Source organism: Aspergillus lentulus, assembly GCF_001445615.1.
Source record: "Aspergillus lentulus DNA, contig: Alt12, strain: IFM 54703, whole genome shotgun sequence".
NCBI classification, from domain to species: Eukaryota; Fungi; Ascomycota; class Eurotiomycetes; order Eurotiales; family Aspergillaceae; genus Aspergillus; species Aspergillus lentulus.
In genome coordinates, this window is record NW_028322115.1 from 2,029,079 (window position 1) to 2,045,182 (window position 16,104).

General features: G+C 53.9%; 7 protein-coding genes and 1 non-coding gene across 8 annotated transcripts; 3 read left to right on the forward strand and 5 right to left on the reverse strand.

Annotated features, from left to right (window-relative positions):
* Positions 1-557: 557 nt before the first annotated feature.
* ALT_6595 (putative inositol 5-phosphatase) lies at positions 558-1,871 on the reverse strand (the record flags this gene model as incomplete). Its single annotated transcript, XM_033558103.2, has 1 exon — positions 558-1,871. One exon carries the CDS (start codon positions 1,869-1,871, stop codon positions 558-560), a length of 1,314 nt encoding a protein of 437 aa, XP_033413994.1.
* Positions 1,872-2,146: 275 nt separating this feature from the next.
* ALT_t119 lies at positions 2,147-2,217 on the reverse strand. The gene has a single exon. It is a non-coding gene; the product is annotated as a tRNA-Gly (tRNA).
* Positions 2,218-2,429: 212 nt separating this feature from the next.
* On the reverse strand, positions 2,430-4,760 carry ALT_6596 (threonine/serine exporter family protein; the record flags this gene model as incomplete). Its single annotated transcript, XM_033558104.2, has 1 exon — positions 2,430-4,760. The coding sequence occupies one exon, from the start codon at positions 4,758-4,760 to the stop codon at positions 2,430-2,432; it is 2,331 nt and encodes a 776-aa protein (XP_033413995.2).
* A 1,404-nt stretch (positions 4,761-6,164) lies between these two features.
* Positions 6,165-7,016, forward strand: ALT_6597 (class I SAM-dependent methyltransferase; the record flags this gene model as incomplete). Its single annotated transcript, XM_033558105.2, has 1 exon — positions 6,165-7,016. The coding sequence occupies one exon, from the start codon at positions 6,165-6,167 to the stop codon at positions 7,014-7,016; it is 852 nt and encodes a 283-aa protein (XP_033413996.2).
* Positions 7,017-7,076: 60 nt separating this feature from the next.
* On the reverse strand, positions 7,077-8,435 carry ALT_6598 (putative RNA 3'-terminal phosphate cyclase; the record flags this gene model as incomplete). Its single annotated transcript, XM_033558106.2, has 1 exon — positions 7,077-8,435. The coding sequence occupies one exon, from the start codon at positions 8,433-8,435 to the stop codon at positions 7,077-7,079; it is 1,359 nt and encodes a 452-aa protein (XP_033413997.2).
* Positions 8,436-9,123: 688 nt separating this feature from the next.
* On the forward strand, positions 9,124-10,233 carry ALT_6599 (F-box domain and ankyrin repeat protein; the record flags this gene model as incomplete). The annotated part of the gene is made up of 1 exon (XM_033558107.2): positions 9,124-10,233. One exon carries the CDS (start codon positions 9,124-9,126, stop codon positions 10,231-10,233), a length of 1,110 nt encoding a protein of 369 aa, XP_033413998.2.
* Positions 10,234-10,668: 435 nt separating this feature from the next.
* ALT_6600 (uncharacterized protein) lies at positions 10,669-13,362 on the forward strand (the record flags this gene model as incomplete). The annotated part of the gene is made up of 1 exon (XM_033558108.2): positions 10,669-13,362. The coding sequence occupies one exon, from the start codon at positions 10,669-10,671 to the stop codon at positions 13,360-13,362; it is 2,694 nt and encodes an 897-aa protein (XP_033413999.2).
* Positions 13,363-13,588: 226 nt separating this feature from the next.
* On the reverse strand, positions 13,589-15,329 carry ALT_6601 (BAR and SH3 domain-containing protein; the record flags this gene model as incomplete). Its single annotated transcript, XM_033558109.2, has 4 exons — positions 13,589-14,605; positions 14,653-14,769; positions 14,821-15,135; positions 15,219-15,329. The coding sequence occupies 4 exons, from the start codon at positions 15,327-15,329 to the stop codon at positions 13,589-13,591; spliced, it is 1,560 nt and encodes a 519-aa protein (XP_033414000.2).
* Between the last annotated feature and the right edge of the window lie 775 nt (positions 15,330-16,104).

Sequence of the window (16,104 nt, forward strand, 5' to 3'; positions counted from 1 at the left end):
TTACTTGTAGATATGTAGACATGATCGAGGGATACGGCTCGTTGATCTTTCCCTTCTGGATTTGTATCGTATCTCAGCCTCCACCATCATTAGACTTCTCTCGGCCTTTTTCTTCCAGACTGTTCTAGATCCTGGCGGGCTCAGGTGACCGGCTGATTTTGCTTGTCAGGCTGTTGTGTAGGATCGGCGGACATTATTGTCTGTAGTATATCGGAGCCGGGAGTACCCTAGTGCCTTGGATCTGCAATTACTACTTCTGACTTGTGAGAAATTGACAAGTGCTGGGCAGATGCCTCGTCAGCAGGTGATGCAGCGGACCCGCTTTCGGAGGGTTTCCAGAATTCTAGAAGTACGCCCGTAGCGGCTCTCGACTTGCACTCAATCAATGCGGCTATGCGATCATACAATCGCTGTATCACGTCTTGGCCCTTGGCCCGGGTCAGATTGATATATCGGGATCGACATGGGCTGTCCCGAGATCGTGATCTTGAAACAGATGTCTGGAAACAGATGCCTGCACGTCTGACACAGGCTACTGCAGGTCATACCGGACGCAATCAGACGCTGAGCATCGATCGCAGCATGAACCACGCGCCCAACCCGCCAATGACCATGCCCACCAGGTACCGACGGCCCTCCCAGGTCAACCCCAGATACGCCAACCCACCCACCACCAGCTCTTTGCGTCGGGCCTCATCTCGTTTGCGTTTCCAATCCCGGTCGATCGGGAATGGAGCCGCCGCCGGCTGCGGCTGCTGCTGCTGCACGTCTGTCGCAGGTGCAGGTTCTGAATCTGATGGACCGGCCTGGACCGATTGCAAGACCACCGCCGCCGCCAGCGCAACAGCACGATGGTCCGACGTCGGAAACAAAGGGAGTGCATCATATCGGTAGGGCGTTACCGTCGCCGTCGAAGACCCCAAATACAAGATCCGGTCGCACCAGCTGGGCCAGCGACTGTGGACAAATTTCCATTGGGGCGGATCCCGCGCCCCAAGCTTATACTTGTACGTCGGCGGGAAGGAGATCGGCGCTTCAGACAGGCCGTGGAAACACTGGCCCTTTTCGCGCTCACGGATGAGCTGGTCCTCGCGCAGCAGCCGCGAGTAATGCAGCGGGTCGCTCGCGTCGGCATCCAGGTTAGGGAATCGCGCGAAATCCGCCGGCTGCGGCTGCGTATTGGAGGTGCGGTAGTTGAGATCGCCCGCGAGAAAGAGGTACCCTGACCCTGCCGTAAAAACACCCTCCCCTTCTTCCTCCCCGGTCGTCGTCGACGAACCAAGCAACGCCGCGCGCTCCGAATCCTCCTCATGGTTTGTAGTGGTAGTGGTACTAAAAACCAACCTCTCCACAATCCCCCTCCAATCCTCATTCCGCCGCTCAAACGCATCCTCCGCCGGAGCAAGATGCGCCGCGACAAACGTCAGCGGTACCGGCACCGTCTCACCCTCCAACATCCACCCCAGCCTCGCCCCTACAGCCCCCTTATTCCCCATCTGCTGTAGCCCCAGCCCGACGCCCGCCGTCTGCACCGACGCAATCCTTCCGACGACGTCCGACCGCGCGAAGACCATCAACCCCGTCATGCCCACATGCTCCTCCACGACAGTGACATACTGCGCATCCTCCCAGCGACTTGCCGCCGCGCGATCGACGACCTGCCTGAAGGAGGTAAAGTACGGTGTCAAATAAGACCCGCCGAGGAAGGCGTAGGCGATGGGCGCGAGTTCCTGGAGACTGAGGGCGATGAGGTGCGGTGCGGAGGGGACGGTGTGGGGAAGGGCGTGGAAGAAGTGCGACGCGAAGAGGTCGATGTCGATGGGGTTGCGGGCGCAATTGAAGGTGAGGATGTAGAGGGTGAGGTTGTCCATTTCCTTCTATCTATATTATTGCATAGTATATGTGAAAGTTTAGGTAGGAGAAGAGACTGGCTTGTGCTGAGTAGACTAATTGTGGTGGTTGATTGCTGGATGACGGTGACGTCGTTGAGGCAGTGTAGCGGTGTGTCCGTCCACGTGGTTCTGTCCGTGGTTACTGCATACAATTTATGGACACCCGTCTGCAATTGGCTTAGCAAAAAGACAATTGAAGATAGAAAATAGTTTAAACAAAATAAAATAAAAAAAGAAGGAAGGATGAAAAAGAATGCATCATCCGTGAATCGAACACGGGCCTCGTCGATGGCAACGACGAATTCTACCACTAGACCAATGATGCTAATTATTATTGGACTTATTCAATGGTGATCTTATGAGCCAAAGCAACTGCGTACGGTTCGAGAACATACAATGATACCTCAGTTGTACAAGAACCATGAATATTTAGAGTCTGATGTCTGAATTAATAAACAAGATCAATAAATGAATCGCTCAATCTAACAGAGGAACGCTGTGAGTCTAATGCTACAATGAAAACAACCCAGTCTAATGCTACAACGAAAACAACCCAGTTCTCCGCTTGCCAGAAGGATAAACAACCAACGCCGCAATAAACAACCCAACGGTAATGCCAATCGCCGTCTGGATCATACCATAGCCCAGACTGGTCAAGGATGTTCCCGATGTACCACCCGTCGTATCGGCCGTTCCGCTCCGGACCGCATCCGAGTACTCGATCGCCGACAGGATCGAGCCGGATGAGGCCAGACCGGAGGGCACCATGGTGAAGATACCGGGGATGGTGGAGCTCACCGCGTTACCGTGCCAGAGGCGACTGTACAAGTTCGCCAGCAGGCCGATGGTGAACGCGCCGACGGTATTGGCGACCTGTGACGAGGAGCCGAGTTTCTGGGTGCTGAAATAGTTGGTGATGTAGCCCGAGGTCCCGATCAGGACCATCATGGGGATCTGCCGGAACTTGGCCTGGTTGATCAGTGCCGCGATGACGCAGTATGCCGCGACGAAGGGGAAATGAGAGGCGTACGGACTGCCCCAGACGTCCTGCCGGGCGCAGGTGGTATCGCTGGTAGCGTTCGAGTCGATGGCGCCGTAGATGGTGGTTCCGACTGTGACGCCGTAGCCAAGGAAGAGGGAGTAGAGGATGGTGTACACGAGACGGATCGAGCCGGCGATCATCTGATGCGATTGGAGCTCCAGGCTGCTTGTCAGCACGGAGAAACCGGGCAGGATAAGAGCGATGGAAGACTGAGTGATGGTGGCGTAGCAGAAGACTGGGTCCGAGGTGCCGGGGTACCGGATGCTGCCAAAGGCGCGGGCCAGGAAGGAAACCAGGATGGCCGCTGTGACCTCGAAGACGTTCGAGTACAGGGCCGAAAGCGGAGCGAGAACCAGCTGCATGAACCCGACACAGCATCCCAGCACAAAAATGATGGGCATGTCGATCGGGCGCGCTGAGAAGCCAAACGGACCGACAGCGGCCGAGCCCACGCCATAGAGCAAAATCACCAGCCAGCGCGGATACCGTGGCTTGCGGTCCATGATCTCCGTCAGCTCGCCGATGGCCGTCTGCATGTCCGTCATGTCGTGCGTCACCCGCTTGTAACACCCGTGGACCTCTTCCAAACGGCCCAGGTCCAGTCCCTGTGGCACACGGACCAGCTTCACCTCGGCGGTGCGAGTGTACGGATCATCAAACGACATGATCATGCAGCCGGGAAGGTACATGAACTGCGCCTCGATGTCCAGCACGCGAGCCGTCATCTGCATGTACTCCTCCAGCCGGTGGGTGGGGGCACCGTATCGCATAAACGCACGGCACAGTTGCATGATGTAGCGTTGACGGACGATGATGTCCGCGATATGGTACCGCAGCTTCACCTCGTCGTCGTTCTTCTTTTTCTTCTTGTTACCCTTGTTGCCCTTGCTGCCGCTCTTGACCTCCGGCGGCGGTACGTTCGCATTGGCCCAGGCCGACGCAGAGCCGATACGGCCCATATTCATCGACGCATGGATCAACGAGGCGGTCGAGCTGTTTCTGGACTTCTTGTACCACGCTTGGGGTTTCTGTCGGGGAGGCGGAGGACTTGAGGCGGAATGGGGCACGCTTGGAGTCGGAGTCACCGTGCCGGACAGTGTAGGCGTGGATTCGAAGTCGGACTCGGGGGCAGAATACATGCTGTTGGTGCGCGAATGCTCCATCTGGCTCGCCTGGAGCCGGAGCAGAGCCGACAGCACACCTCCTCCCAGTAGCGGTGGCGGCGTATTGCCATTGGCCTCGACGTCTGTCGTAGCCCGGTCAGCCAGTGTCGTGGCATCCGATTCGGGAAACGAGCTCTCCTTCTCGTTCGGCTCTGCGGACGGTTTGCGATGACGCATCTCGGCCAGGCCAAAGCCCTGCATCAGCTCCTGAGCTTCCGCAGCCACCGCCATGTGCAGATTCGACTGCTCGGAGTGTCCCGAATCCTTGTTGTTTCTGAAGAAGGCCGCCAACTTTTCGTCGTCCTGCGAGCCCAGCTCTTCCATCGGGACCAATGAGGACCCCAGCCCGTTTGCATCCTGTCCCTCCGGCCGGCCTAGCCTGTCTGCCAGCCGCCCGGTTTTCTGCCGGACTGATCGGCTAGCCTGCAGCCATCGATCTCGACTGAAGACAGACGATGATGTGGTGGACCGCACATCCTGATGCGAATCTTCGCGCTGGCCCTCCTGACTCTGGCTTTCCTGGGTGGACGTCTTGCGATGCGCTTCATGGACGGGACTCTCGGGTTGCTCCTCTACCGGCGGCAGGTTTCCTGGTAGATCAGTAGGTGAATCTCCCGACTGACCGGTGTCGCTTCCATCGGCTCGAGGTGTTTCTGCACTCATGTTGACTAGGGTAAACGAGAGGATCAAGCTCTAGTGGGGAATCAATCAAGCACGACGGGTCACTAGATGCCTGATGACTCGGACCGGGGCATCTTCAGAGATATTAGAGTATGGAGAAACGGGGTCGTCATAAAGACAGAGCAATTAAAGAGGACATAGGAGTCTTTTTGTCTCCTTTCTCCTCTGCTCTCCTTTTTTTTTGTTTCTTGTTGTAATAGCAAGTGGGACCAAAAGGAGGTCATAACGAAGGATTTATTATTTAGGAGCACCGAGCACGGGACAAAACGACCGGTTCATGGGTTTATTTCTTAGTCTGTATTAGTCTGTATCTTTTCTGGAGAGATACAAGGAAATGGAACCGTAATTTGGTGCATTCGTGTGCCGGTGGGGCTACCACGCCTCTTCCTGTCATGGTTTCAAGTTTCAATCCCCGGGTCTCGGCACCCCTCGAAATGTACTCTGCAGATAGTCAAAGACTCGAAGGACAGTGGCTCTCCTACACTGTACTATGAGTAGAACGATCGAAAAAGCAATACTCCGTACCTGACAGATCGCATGCATGCCATGCCATTGACTCCGTACCTGTCTGGCCAATTCCCTGCAGAAACGGCGGAGCTTGATGACGCCTCCTACGGGGTGGCTTGGCTTACACACGAGGAAAAAGGCAGAGTTCTAGACCCTTCCTTGCATCTATCTATAGCGGGCTGCCCAAACGGACTAAAATTTCTCTAGTTAGCGACTTCTCCCATAGTCTAAGAATTTGCCTCCTATTCGGGGCCCTGGAGTCAGTGCCATGGTCGCTGTGGCCCTAGCCCAAAATCTAGGACCGCCAACTGGTGCTGGTGGCGTATACTTGGGCATAACTGTATAGTACATTTATGCATGAGCTTAACCAATGAAGGGAACGATCATGAACAGCTCATCATCGGCTGCATTTAAACGTCGATCAATACAGTCCATGAGGGGGCTCCTGGTCTAATTCGCTGAGAGTGCGATACAAGTTCTTACTAGATCAACCGGTGGGTCATGTCGATCAGTGAAGACTCGAATAAGGTACTGCTTTTGATGATTGTTAGTTGGGACATGATATCACCCCGCATCATCTGAATGAGCAGTCGATGACTGTGTCTAGCGGTTTTCAGGATGTTTAGATTAATTCTATGTGTCGCTCTCGGACTGGTCAGGTCCAAGTCGCTCACCTGCATGAGAGCGGAAGATATGGAACCTAGCGGCCAGTAGGAATTATTATCCCGCGACCGAGTCAATGTCATCGATAGATCAATTAATTCTCAGATACCGACTTGAGTCATTTAGCCAGGAGATGTCTACGTCCCATATAACCTCACTATAAGCCGGTGGACGTTAGTACAACGTGCCCATCTACCACACTCCATCAAGTGTCAAATGCCTCCATCCAACCCCTCCACCATCGCCTCCATCTACAACGAACGGAGCACCGCCTACGACACCGCCACCTTTCACCATCGTCTCGCAGAGGAATACATCCGGGCCGCAAAACCCCAGCCCGGCGCTCATGTCCTTGATCTCGCCTGCGGCACGGGGCTAGTCGCCTTCCTCGCAGAGGCGCAGGTCGGACCAACAGGGTATGTCGTCGGCGTTGATATCAGCGAGGGGATGCTGGAGGTCGCGCGGGGCAAGGCACAGCGAACCGGGTCGCGGGTTACCTTCTACCAGCATGATATTTCCGATTTGACTGGTTTGAATCTGCATCCGAATCGGGGAGGTGAAGGCGCTGGCACAGGCCAGTTCGATCTGATCACTTGTGCGGCGGCGCTGGTGCTGCTCCCTGATCCGCTTGGAGCGATACGGCACTGGGCGTCGCTACTGAGGAAAGGCGGCAGGCTGGTTACTGATGTGGCGGCTCGAGATGTACATGTCCCTGCGCGGATTTTTGAGCGCATTGGCCCGGAGCTTGGGCTGTCGTTGCTGTGGGATCAGAGCTGGGTGAAGGGTGAGGAGTCGTTGGCTAACTTGTTGAGGGAGGCCGGGTTGGTGGTAGAGAGGGTGTATTTGAGTCCTGTCTTCCAAGTGAAGGAGTACAAAGTTGAGCAAGCTGGGGAGCTATTCGAGCAGGCGGTTTCGGGTCCTATGTTTAGGAATTTCGGGGCGGGGAGTGTCAGGGACGAGGCGAAGAGGCTGTTCGTCCAGAGGTTTGTGGAAGAAGCTGGGGAGGAGGGTGTGTTGGTGGATGAGGCCAAGATGTATATTGGTGTTGCTGTCAAGCGGTCGTACTGATGTTATCCACGAGTTTGAATGTTATGTTTGAGGGAAGCCAGTAGTTTCCATACGTGACATCTACCACTCTACATCCAACATCTGCTCGCATACCCACCGTGCTGTTTGTGTATGGAGACTATAATACCTCTCATCCTCTTTGCCCTTGCCATCGGTTTCACACTTGGATATAGACTTCCCGAGCGCCTCGAATATAACCAGCTGGTCTCGCATATACTCGTCCACGCAAGGCTGACGTCTCTCAGATGTACTCTGCAGTCCTGGGTCATACAACTCATTCACGAAATCATCCACACATCTCTCTACCAGTTCCGTAGCGACACTCCTATCGTCTGTTGGTCGGCCCTTTCTGCCACCTGTCTTTCTCTGAGAATCCTCTCTGTGAGCGCCGAAAAGCGCATCTCGACCGAGCTTGAACCCATTCGATGTATGCGCCACAATGAGAATGTACATATGTGAGCGGTGATGCGTTCTCTCTGATGTGTGCAGACTGATAGGTACAATCTCGTCATTCTCATGTGATCTGACTGCTGGAGAGTCAGCATTTGCTCGTCTGACTACTGAGGAGGGTATCTTTCGGAGTCGAGTGCGCAGCATCCGCATGGACTCATACTCGATGAGTTGGCGGATAGTTATATGTTGAGACGTATCGTCTGATCTCGGCGATTTTCCCTTCTTTCTCTCTGAATGCTGATCAGACCCACCAAACAGGAGCGTATCCGGCGCCAAAACGGTCACATCGATCTGGGTGACTTTGCCCCGGGGGTATCTGTCTAGATCGACTGGTGGAAACCCATAACGAGACTCCTCACTTCTGTCCATCGGGTGAATGACAAACGTCACCTTCCCTAGACTAAACGGTCCAGTGGCCCATCCTCTTTTCTCCAGATGGACCGCGAGCGGTGGAAGCCCGACCCTGGCAAAATTCGGCACCAGGACCTGCGAAATGTAATCATACGACGGCGAAAATGATACATTCGTGCCTCCAGCGATGCTCACACGGACGGGCTGTGGTTCTGGTTCTTCGTCGCTTACACAGTTCCCCGTATGAAGAATATACGGATACAAAGCCTGAAAGACCAGTGATATAGATCCAGCCGTTGGAAGCTGGATGTTAATCTCTTGCCTCTGCCGAACGCAGGTCTCGGCGTCTGGCGGGGCATGATATGTCAATGAAGACGATCCCACTTCAGCGCCTGAGACGGCACTCCCGCTGACGTCTGCCAGATATTTAATGGCAGCCAGGTGGGATGCTTTGAGACCCTTCTTGCCGGTGCGGTTGCCACGGATGTGGTGGATTGTGATGGGTTGGCCAGTGATGGTGGATAGGGCCAGCGCGATGCGCACTAATTGACCTCCCCCTTCGAGGGTGCGGCCGTCAAGGTGAATCCTTTCTCGTCTGGTCGGAGATGACGACATATCTGGCTGTTCGAGAGGACCTTGTGGGGTGTGTTTATCATTATTAATCGTTGAGATATTGTGTTGTCGACGGGAGACTAGAAATATATATCCTTTTTTGGCGAAATATATTCCAACAAACCAAAACACAATGCTGTCTATAATTTGAACGTGATCTAGCCTTTTACGGATCGGTCGCTATTGTATAGATTCATGACTCACAGCCAGGCCTGGACTCCATTGCATGACTCAATTAGTGACGCATCGCCAACGCTTGGAGGATTCATCCGTGGGCCAAATAAACTTCTTCTGAGCTACACTGGTATCGCAAATGTGTTATCAATGAAATAGAATAGACTTCTGAAATGTAGTCATGTCCAAAAAGGTACTGCTCCCAGTCCCTGGTAATTATACAGTCTATACCCTAAGAGCAGGGCAATAGTCTCATGTCTGGGGAGCATGGTTGACTTATCACGAGTCAGGAAGTCGTTCGCTATAGAACTGAGGTATTTCTGAATGACCCTTGTGGATATACTACTCATGTTATGTACAGACAGTACAATGACAGTAAGCACATCGCATCGTAAGACCTAGTGTCAGCCTCGGAGTGATCAAAACCCCGCAGAGCCTCGCCAGCCTTGACAGCTTCATTTTTATTCCTAAATTCAAACGCATTTTATACTTGCATTCAAACGGATTGATTTTCGCCATGTTCCTCTCCAATCTCCCAAACGAAGTTGTCTTTCTAATCGCCACCCATCTGGTCTGTTACAGGGACCTCAGGGCCCTCGTGTTATCCTCTCGTGGATTGTACCATCACTTGCAAGGATATCTCAGCAAACACAGCTACCAAGCTTGCCATGGAGACGCTCTATGCTGCGCCGCAGCTCACGATGATGAAGGACTCGCCAGGGAATGTCTAAAGAGGATGGCAGTCGCCGCCGAGTCCTTTCAAGGGCCCCGTATGAGCAACCCCTACAAACATCCTCTATGCACCACCAACTGGAGGGTCGAGGATACGGTGCTCATTCAGCGTGCGCTGCTGGTAGCCGTGCAAGCTGGTTCAAAACGCGTAGTCGACCTTCTTCTCGACCACGGCGCGCAGACCATGTTCCGGTGTCCGATGGGCTACATTAACAACATCCCACCGCTCTATCTCGCCGTGCAGAACGGCCACGAGGACCTTGTGGACTTTCTATGTGAGAGGGGAGATTCTTGCTACGGAGTGAATACGTGTCCGCTCCTTTGGGCAATCGAGCATAATCAGCGCCCGATCATTCGCACCCTATTGCGCCATGAATCGTGTAATCATTGCTGGTATGTTCTGCCGATGGCTATGAACCGCAGAGATACGGACATGTTGCGCTTCCTGCTGGAACACGGGCTTCATGGGACAAATTATGCGTGTGATGCGCTGTTTGCTGCAATTTGCAAAGGGGACCTGGAAATGGTTAGATTGTTCACCGCCCACGGCGCGGATCCGAACCGACTGGGCGACTGCTATGACAGCAGATGGGAGAAAAATCACGTCCAGCTTCTTCGGAAGATTGATAGTCGCTCTCTTCTGGAGCTTGGCGGCAGAGAGGATGACCTTTTTATTCGGTGCAACGGCTTGTGTGTTGAGGAGGAGCCGGTGTTCTGTAGTACCGCGTACGTTGCGGTTTATTATGACCAGATGCCGATACTGAGGTTTCTGCTCGATTATGGAGTACATCCTGAGCCGGATGACATTCAACTGGCTCGCAAGAAGGGGAATGAAGAGGCTGTCCGTTTGCTTTCTCGATTCTCTTATGAAGATGTACCACAGAGGAAGTATTAGCTTCAGGGTGACTCAACGAGTGATCACAAGAAAATCAAAACAGCCCATATCACAACAGAGATTGTCTCTGCTACACGCAAGGAGATATCACCGGGGGTTAACCAGTAGTTCGCTACGTTGAACCGAAGAGCTGACATCGTTTCGGGTCTAATTCCTCTTTCCGTGGACATGGGTAAAGGCAGAGGAAATGCAAGAAATTGGCTGTTGCCACAACTGCCAATGTGCGTAGATTGAAGCAACAAGGAAGCTGCGCCTGAGGCCTGTTGCCATTATGTTGCGTCTATTGCATCCCCAAGCGCCTTCTACTTCGACGCGGTTGCCATTGTTCAACACCATGTCCCAACAATCAGGTATCTCCGTGTCGTAGGACTTCTCTCATTCATACTCATCCCTTAGCTCACATCACTACTCAACTATATCCCCTTCGAATAAATCATGCCAGGAATGTCCTCTATATCCCTGAACGCAAAAGATCGCCTGCGTCGGAGCCAGTCCGCTCGCTCCATGCGCAGATCGCGTCAGTCCTCCCTGCCCTCGGAGCCCTTCGACCCGTCTATTGCCAGACTGCATGCGGCTGCCGCTGCCTCTCGTGCCATGCTGCGCTCCTCGAACAGATCGTCTGCAGACTCGAAGCACTCGTATGACCATCTAGGTGGTCCGGAAAGTATGGCAGTCCCATCGAGAAGACCACCTCGGCCGCCCCGTCACACGCAAGGCTCGGCCAAGACTCCATCAGTCGAAGACGCTTCACCTTCTCGCCGATCCGTTGCGAGCTATATAGAGAGCCGCGACGATGACCTCACTTTCTCGGCAGCCTTGCCGCCCATAAGTGAGTTTCGAGGCCTAGATGGCCGCGACTCCTCGCTGCCCTCTTCCTATCGCCGGCTTCGTAAAGCACGCTCGATGTTCTCAACCAGGCAGCGCTCTTCGTATATCTCTCACGAATTCTCATCTGATGCATATGCTAGGAGGTTCAATGACACAGCGCAATTTGACACACCCCGCTCCTACAGGACGTTGAGACGCTCTATGTCTTTTCTCAGGAGTGGTCAATCTCCTAGAAGTGTCCGCCACACGCAGAGTCAAGAAGCAGCTATCCAACTCGCACGCAGTCAGTTCCAGGAGAACGTGGTCGGACAACCCAGTCGCCAAAGACAATCGTCGATCACCATGCTCAAGCCGAGACGTGAGCATAAGCCCTTCAGAAAGACATTTCGCACTACCAGTGGCTCGTGTATGGACACAGATGCGTCGTCATCGGCGGGGCAGTCCAAGAGAGTTTCTTCTCGTGGAAAAGCGCGGGCTCTTTCTTCATCTATCAAAAGAGGGTTGAAGCGAGTTTTGGGTCTGTCAAAGACATCAACGGCTCCGGGGCAAGCGGATGCTTCACCCTCCTCACTTCAGCAACACGAGTATGAGGCGTCGTCGACCATATATGATGTCGATTTTAGCCACGCCGATGAATTTGACCATTCCCGTGAGACCATCGGCCAGAGCAGACCACCCACGGTGCGGAGTGTTCGAAGCAATGAAAGTCTTGCGACTTCCCGCTCCCGTGTAACAAGTTGGGCTGACTCAACCGTCGCAAATACGATCGCAACCCACAGAGCACCCGAGCGTGACTGTCTGTCCATCATTAACGAACAAGGAGACTTTAACGGGCGTGCCGGTTCCGGACTTCCACCAAGACCGAGTCCAATACGACCAGATGGCTCCATCGACAGTAAGCACTTGTACGATGCGTTGTTGAGGCGCATCGGCAGAGAAGATACGCCAAGTCCCAGTGAGGAGGCTGTAGTGGGCCAAGTCAAAGAGCATCGACTCATACCAGCGCGCACGTCTTCCCTTCGCCCCAGGCGCAGCCGGCAGACCATCCGCCAGATACCAAGCGATGCATCAATTGCGACTTCCAGGACATTCGCCACGGCCAACGCAGGTAGTTCAACTCCTCAGAAGCAGACGCAGCGCCATTCCCGGTTGTCCATACCTTCCCAAAGGATATCAAGTGCACCGAAGAAAGTGAGCGCAACCCTGGATTTCAGTTCAGTCGGCAATGCCGAGGAACCTGCCGCTGCAAGTGCTGAAGACGCCGAGGACGATTCCCGAAGCGTGATCGTCGCAAGTCATGCCGACCCAGAAACTCTCTCCAACTCTCCTAGTATCTATTCTCGAACCACCAGTGGGAACTCTCCTGAAAGGAAAGATCAGACTCTCGATTTGTATTCGCCGGAAACGGAGGATGAGCCAGGGATGGTGACCATCTATGAAAGCCAGAGGACCGCTTACTGCTCCCCAAAGCGTATTGCTCGCTCTTCGTCCAGTGGCAACCGAGCGCGGCCCAGCGCTGAATGGAAACAATGGATGTCTTCACAAATGGCAAGATTCGAGACAATCGTTCCCCCTAGGGATCACTATAGAGAGGATGCACAGATCCACGAGGAGGCCGGGGACTTTCTATCCTCAGCTCCTCGCCAAGTGTTCGGAAACAGTGAAGCCCCCGACCCTCAGACAAGCTATCTCTCTCAGAGTATTTCCGAGTGTGAAATGAGAACGGACAGCAAAGTTGTACCTAGCAATAATTTCTCCCGGCCATTCAGTCGGTCGTCAAGCGTCCGTACGATTGTGCCGTCTAGAAATGAGCTGGCAAAAGAGCAGGCGTCTCCATCCGCGGATTCAGTCTTCTCTTCCCCTAGTGCGAAGAATTACTCTCAGGGATACACTTTGACTACCACGGGAGTACGCACGCGCGGGAATGAGCCCGCCCTGTCGCCAATGCAGGCGAGGTCAAGCAATCGACTTCAGACACTTGATTCTCCCACCCCTAAGAGGCGTGGAGCGGACTCTCAGCAGACAGGATTGGCAAGCGAGCGGTATCGCCGGTACTCGGCACGACGTCTTACAGTATCTTCGGATTCGAGGACTCAGCAGTGCCGTTCGATTAGAAGAACGACCAACGAGAATGCGAGGGCTGGGGAGCGGCCGGATAAATTGGATCAGTTTGGAGATCCACACGACATGCCTTCGCCGCTGTCAAGCAAGCACATGGTGGAGATGTTTCTGAGCAGTCGACGGAGACAAATTGAAAGTGGAATTTCGGAAGACGGCGCGCAGGAGGGAGCCTTTGTTTGATTATTGATCTGCAGCCAGGACTGCATGTGGATCAGAAACATTTGTAGACAAGCATCGTCACTTTTGTCATGCGAGGACCGATAGTGGCGCTTTATTCAGTATACTTCCTGTATTTACACATAGGAGTCAAATTGAGTTATGACCGCCAATATTCTCGAGTACTCCTCACTAATCTGGGCTTTTTAAAAGTATTTAGAGGTATCGACATGGATACACAGGGTATTGTTTATTGAACATAGTTGGCTGGAAAGCTCCCCTTGACTCCTCGCAGCTCCCCCTCCCACCAGTCATCGGTGCTGTCCGTCTTCTGGACCACTCGGATTCGATCACCCTCACGGAAGGCCAGGTCACCCGCACTCTGACCCGCAAAGTCATAGAGGGCAGTGACATACAGGGCTCCATTCGAGGAACCGGCGCGAGGTGGCGGAGGCGGCGGCGGCTTCTTCTTCGCGGCTGCAGCGGCAGCAAAACCAGGAGATGTAACCGTCGAGCCACTAGATGGTTTTCGGGGGTTGAGACTGAAGTAGTCCGATCGCGAGTTAGGGGAGAGCCCACTCAGCGGCGTCTGGGCGTATTCTGAGCCCGGAACGGGGAGGTGGGAGTCGCTGTGCGGAGTCGCTGAGGGGGAGAGACGCGCGCTAGGCACGGCGAGATTAGGCGACAAGGAGGACGGGGTCAGATCGTTCAGACGGGGCTTCGTCTCGAAGACGGGGAGGGGTTTAGTTTCGTAATTTGGCGCTGGAGCGGAGGGGACTCTGCTGTTACTGGTGCGTTCACGTTCACGCTCACGTCCACGATCCTGATCGCGGCATATCGAGGGCGCGGCTGGCTGCAGTGGCGGCACTGGATGTGATTTGCCTGTACCTGCGCCCTGTCCGCTTGAGCGACGGCAGAAATTGAGGCCGTTTGTGAGGCGGCTGGAGAGGGCGTTGACGTTGCCGTTGTCGTCTGGGGCCTGGGACATGCGGACGGCTTTGCCGTTGGCGAGGCAGCCCAAGGCCTCGATTTCCTGCTGGATTGGGTGCAGGTCACGTTCCCATTGGGCGATGATGTCTTCCATGGGTGGAGCGGGGGAGGGGAAGTGCTCCCCCTCGCAATAGTTGTGCACAACGGTGTAGTAGTGTGCCAGCATGGTGTTTTGGATCTCGATCTGGGTGGCTAGCAGCTGGGGGAGCAGGGAGAATGCGGCGTTGATTAAGGGAGGGAGGCACTTCCGGAGGTGCTCGTCTGCGGCGTGGTATTCCTGCTGGTGTTAGATGGAGATGGACGCTGCAATCGCTAGTGTCTTACCTCCGTGGCCTTAGAGAGATCGGTTTCTGCTTTGGCGAGCGCGGCGTTATCCCGGTCTGAGCGTTTCGTCTTCTTAGTATAGCTGTCGACGCGACTTTGATAGCGTTCGTAATCGAGCTACTTAACGTTAACTTCGATGTCTTGAGTGCTGAAAGGGGGCCAAGCGACCTTGCGATCTTCCCGCTTCTTGATGGTCTTCTTCAACGGAGCCAAGTACTCTTTCGCCTGCGAGGCGGGCCTGATCATCCGCTGATCCACGGCATTAAGCTCCTCCGCTAGCTCCTTGCGCAACTCTTCGTATTCCTCTCGCAGTCTGCGCGTCCTGGCTAGTGTGGCTTCGGGCGTTGGGGCGGCTTTGGCGGTGGTCGGATCGGAGGATCCGATGATGGGAGCGTAGATACCGTCGAACTCGCAGAGCATTCGCTCTTGATGCAGCAGAATGGATGACCACGCATCGCGCCAGGCGCGTGTCGACTCGACGATCTATTGACGGTGAGTTTGCAAACGAAATGCGCGCGGTGGGGGGGAGGGAAGGATAGTCGGCTAGAAATAAGAGGAAGATTTACTCTGCCCAATAGCTTGTCGGTCTCATCAAAGTCCTTGAGAAGAATTGCTACCTGACTTTCATCTGCGGATCGTTTCATAAACCTGCCAAATTGCCTCTGTACACTCTGCATCTTGTCGGTTGGTCGAGCTTCTTGATGCTACGTGGTGATAGGGGTAGGAATCAGGCGACAGCGGGGAACGAAGCTAAAGATGTAAAAGAAACAGCGAGGTTAGATTAGATTGACAACCGTGAGGAATCCATAGATAAAGGGAAGATCCTTAGGTTCCAAAGGAATAACAATCGCGGGGAAGGGAGCCGAAGCAAAATAGTCGGCAGAAAGAAACATAACAATAATAACGAAGGGAGAAGGGGAAGAAGGAAAAGAAGCAGCAGCCTGGATGACGCAGCCAATTCGCGTCCTGCATCGGATCACAGTGATAGGACCTAGTTAAGTAGTATGGCCGTGTTTCAGCCTGTCATCAAATTACGATCCATGTCTAGACCCCGCCACAGACCCCTTCCCAGTCCACTATTTTTGGAGCTGCGATCTGTGTTTGGGCGTGGCATCCGTGGAGATTGGCAGGAGGTGTGTCGATCAAGGCTATTCCTAGGCTATTCCTATAGCCATGATTGACAATCAAGGGTGGCATTATCACCATCTGTTCCAGTGGATTCGATTGCTCCATGTAGATGGAGGATCAAGTGAAAACAATGAGACATCCATAATTCAACATTGTATTGTGACAATCAGGAACAGGAAACGTTGCCCTCATCACGTTCTATCCACGATCCACGAACCACGGAAAAAGTCGAGGCTGTCAACTGGCCAACCCCACAGTTCAGCCTCAGGCTCCCGCGCCTACTTTCTCTTTTCTGGTTCCGCGTTGTCATCGCGTCCCTCACTT